Below are 3,881 nucleotides of genomic sequence, written 5' to 3' on the forward strand. Positions count from 1 at the left end.
TGGCGTCCCATCATGCTACATCAGTGCAAAGTGTCATCACTGTCGAGATCCACCGTACCTCGCCCTTGGCGTTGACGCTGTGGCCTTCGTACAGACGGAATCGCACGGCATCCACGTCACCGTCTCTTGCAGCCAAGAAAAGGCTTTGCTACATCCGTCCATGAGTCCTTTATCGACTCTGCTGCAGCAACGGTACCGGCGGCAAGGGGTCGGCTCGGGTCCAGAGTAGAAGTAGGTATAAATTGTACAACAGTGCTCCCAGCAGGTACGTGGTCACAATGTAGAGCTGGTACACGACGTAAAGCATCACGAGGAAGAGCTTGTTGAAGTGAGTCTATGCTCCAAGCAGGTACGTGGTCATCACGAGGAAGTGCTGGTACACGACCCAAAGCATCACGAGGAAGAGCGTGTACACGACCCCAAGCACGATCGCATAGAGTAGCAAAGTTGCAACGTACGGACCATACTTGGAACCTGCATACTTTGCCAAGGAGGCCACAAGTAGCAGCACTGCCAAGGGCTACGCAGATCGTACGTGGTGACGTCCGGTGGTATATTCACATAACGTTGTACCTCATCGTTGTTTTCCTTGGAGGAGAGAAGCAGGGCGACGTGGAAATGAAGCTTACTTTTTGCAAGCTCGAGTGGCGTCTCGTCATTCTACAAGAGACGAAATATGTCGTTCATCAAATTTTGAGAATGGGACACATTGTTCGGGTTCGGTTCCAGTGACATACCCCGTTTTTTGCTGTGACGTCCGCGCCCTTCTCGAGCAAAAGGCGTACGACGGTCAAGTAACCATACCGAGCAGCAACGTGCAATGGCGTGTCCCCACGCTACGCCAACACACCGAATATATGCACGTGAGCGAGGCCACCGCACCACGTACCTTGGTTTTGGCGGCGGTGGCAGCGCCCTTCTCGAGCAACAGGCGTACGGTGGCCAAGTGACCACGCAGAGCAGCAACATACAAGGGTGTTTCACCAGCCTACACCAACACACAGAATAAACGCAGGAGCCAACGCAATAGTTACGTCGTTTTTGGCGGCGATGGCAGCGCCCCTCGTGAGCAACAGATCGGCGGCGCCATATTGGCCATGAGAAGCAGCAAAGTGCAATGGCGTGCAACCCGCCTACGTCGACAATGCGTAAGGTCATCGCGCGCGACTTCTGACGTACGAAGGCCAAGCAGTTGACGTTGGCGCCGTCGTCGAGACAGGATTGGATCACATCCAGCTTGCCACCTCTCGCAGCGGTGCAAAGGCTTCCCTACAGCCACATAGATCAGTCGTCTCTCATCCTCACTCGATCGACCTCTTGCTTGGTCAGCGATGCCCCCATTTGTCAAGTGACAATCAATCTTGCATTTCATTGGGTGGGCTGCAGGACGGAAAAATCTATCATTAATATGCTTTTAACGGACAGTACTCTGGGCTGCACAGTGGCCTGCACGTTTTAGCGGACAGGGAGCCGTCAAATTCTCTTTCATGGATTTTTATTTTCCTCTCCAGGAATATAATGACTGGATATTTGTATGTATTATTTTGAATCGAGCATAAGCGACGCGTGAACAGAATTCAGCGGCTGCTTGTCCGCTAAAATGCTTGGCCAATCACAGGCCGAAGAAAATGAGAAAAGCGCAGTGTTTTGGCGAATGGGCGCAGAGAACAATGACCGCAGGCGGCGGGCTGCGCACATGAGTGAGCGCCGACAGCGGACAGCTGCAGCGGACGTACCGGTATTCGACTGCTAGAACTTTACGGTTGAGGGCGCCCACCACATGTGCTCTGCAATGCCGTCCGTAAGATGCTCGAGAGCAACCTCAACGAGATCAAGAAGCACTAGTACTGCGCGAGGTCAACACTGGGTGCGCTGTGATAATGAGCCGTCCTCGTTGAAGGAAGCCACGGACGGATGGACACGAAGCGCGCGTCTTCAATTAAGAATGTTTCCTTGCGTTTATTAGGATGTTATAGCGTCGACGCTCAGTGGTTACCGCGTCAACGCAGTGCGCTCGCGAGTTTCAACTGGGATCGTAAATTGCCCTGTCATCTCGGCTACGGTGATGGCATCAAGGAGGTGTACTAGTACACAGATACACACACTTTCGAGCTCCTAATGAAAAGGATGATGTAGCGTGCGTCGGCATTCGGCGCTTGCTTGCCACGCAAGTCCAATCCTCGAGCAAGGTCCCCGTTTACCTTTGACGAGTACGAGAGCCTCGGCCGAGACAGCCGCGCGCTCCCGCTTCGCGCGCCTCTTCTTGACCATGTAGTGGGGCTTATGTGCCGATCCAAGTCGACGGAGACGGGATACTTGGAACACCACTCGAGCGTAGGCGACTCTACGATAGCGAGCTGCCTCAATACTCCGCAACCATATTGCCACGTCACGGAGACTTTTTGGCCAATCAGATACCAGGGAATTTTAACGGGTGGCCTGTCCGTCAAATTCCGATCACAATTCATTAATTTTATTTTCTATCGTTTTGAAGTGATCGTTTAATTGAATAACAACTTTTTTGCGCGAAGCGCGAGGGCACCCGGCGATAGCCGGGCCCGTGCGATAGCACGGTCGGGCAAAATGAAGTCGCAACATGGTGTCCCGGCGTGCGTCGGGAAGGGTCAAATTCGTTCAAGTACGAGTGGCAGGTCAATGTCGTCAAGCTGTATCTTGATTTTACTATTGGGTGGGTAAAATCTCGGTTAAGTCCGTTCCGCACTTAACCGGGTCCACGTACCTAAGCCAACCCTCGCGCCACGAGCGACCGGGTCCTGCGCGATAGCGCAAACCACGAGCGCAGCGAGTGCACCCGGCGATAGCTGGGGTCTGCGCGCTAGCGTGTTTGTGGCATATGCCTGCGCGAGCGTAGCGAGTGCATGTGGGATCGATGCGCGCAGCGCCAATCACGGTTGTAGCGTGTGCACTTGCTATACGACAGCGCGGGACCTTAATACTACGCGTGGTGTTAGATCAATGAGTTCGATCGCGAGGCTAGAATCGTATCTGGATGTTGCGTTCGCTTTGCAGGATTCCATTGCACTTCGCGTGCCAAGCACAGAACAGAAGACCCGATCATGGTGCGGACGCCAGTCTCGGGTGCGCAGCGCAAGTGCGAGCAGCAGAAGCGCCAAGCTGCATGCGCCCTGGTGACGTCGACTCCGATTGAGGAAGCCAAGGAGCTGAAGCGAAAGATCGCCGCGGGGCAGAGACGACGGCAGCGAACCAAGGCGTCGACCGCGACTGCCACTGCAGCGGCCGCGCCTGTCACAGTAGAATTGCTGGGCCTGCAAATCTTAGTAGCGATTCTTTAAACCACCTAATGAACGTTATCCATCGTGCAATGTTGATCATTCCGCGATGCTGTAGCAAGAGGTTGTGCGTGAAGCGCCCTGCTGTGCAGTACTGGACCCGAATGCTGAAATGATGCTCTTCCCGGCGACGGCTCCACATTGAAGCGAGATCAGGAAGACGCACCACCTTCACCGACGATGACACCACTGGAGCCCTATAAAGAATCCACCAGGTGCACCGCAGTGTCGTTTCCGGCAGAAGTCGGTAGCGGCCCGCTGGGCACCGCAACGAAGCGGAGGTCGCGTCCGTCGCACACTCGCCATGTGAATGCGTGTTTGCAGTAGGAAGGGTGCGTTGGACGTGCATACTGTTGTGTCCACGTGGCAGTCCAAGACCGTTCTGCATGCCTATTGGCTGGCGAGCTGTCCGAACTGCGAATGGACAGGATAGTTTTTCTAAGAACCGAATTCAGTTTTTCGTTTTGCCTTTGAAGAGCGGTGCATCCTCCTCAAGCGCAGACCTTGCGTCGGCATTCAACCCCGACGGCACAACACATACACTGTAGTACAAGAGCCCGTAAGGGTGGA

At 54.3% G+C, this 3,881-nt stretch overlaps 1 protein-coding gene across 1 annotated transcript in view; it reads right to left on the reverse strand.

Annotated features, from left to right (window-relative positions):
- The window catches only part of SDRG_17137 (serine/threonine protein kinase), a gene marked incomplete at its 5' end in the record, with an annotated part of 2,464 nt that extends 1,123 nt beyond the window's left edge, over nt 1-1,341 (reverse strand). The window contains 9 exons of the mRNA XM_008623372.1: nt 54-148; nt 197-334; nt 386-520; nt 574-660; nt 738-836; nt 890-988; nt 1,035-1,133; nt 1,180-1,269; nt 1,315-1,341. Coding sequence (XP_008621594.1) covers nt 54-148; nt 197-334; nt 386-520; nt 574-660; nt 738-836; nt 890-988; nt 1,035-1,133; nt 1,180-1,269; nt 1,315-1,341 — 869 coding nt within the window. The remainder of the gene's footprint in view (nt 1-53; nt 149-196; nt 335-385; nt 521-573; nt 661-737; nt 837-889; nt 989-1,034; nt 1,134-1,179; nt 1,270-1,314) is intronic.
- Nucleotides 1,342-3,881: the final 2,540 nt, after the last annotated feature.

This window comes from Saprolegnia diclina (genome assembly GCF_000281045.1).
Source record: "Saprolegnia diclina VS20 unplaced genomic scaffold supercont1.202, whole genome shotgun sequence".
Lineage (NCBI taxonomy): Eukaryota > Oomycota > Saprolegniomycetes > Saprolegniales > Saprolegniaceae > Saprolegnia > Saprolegnia diclina.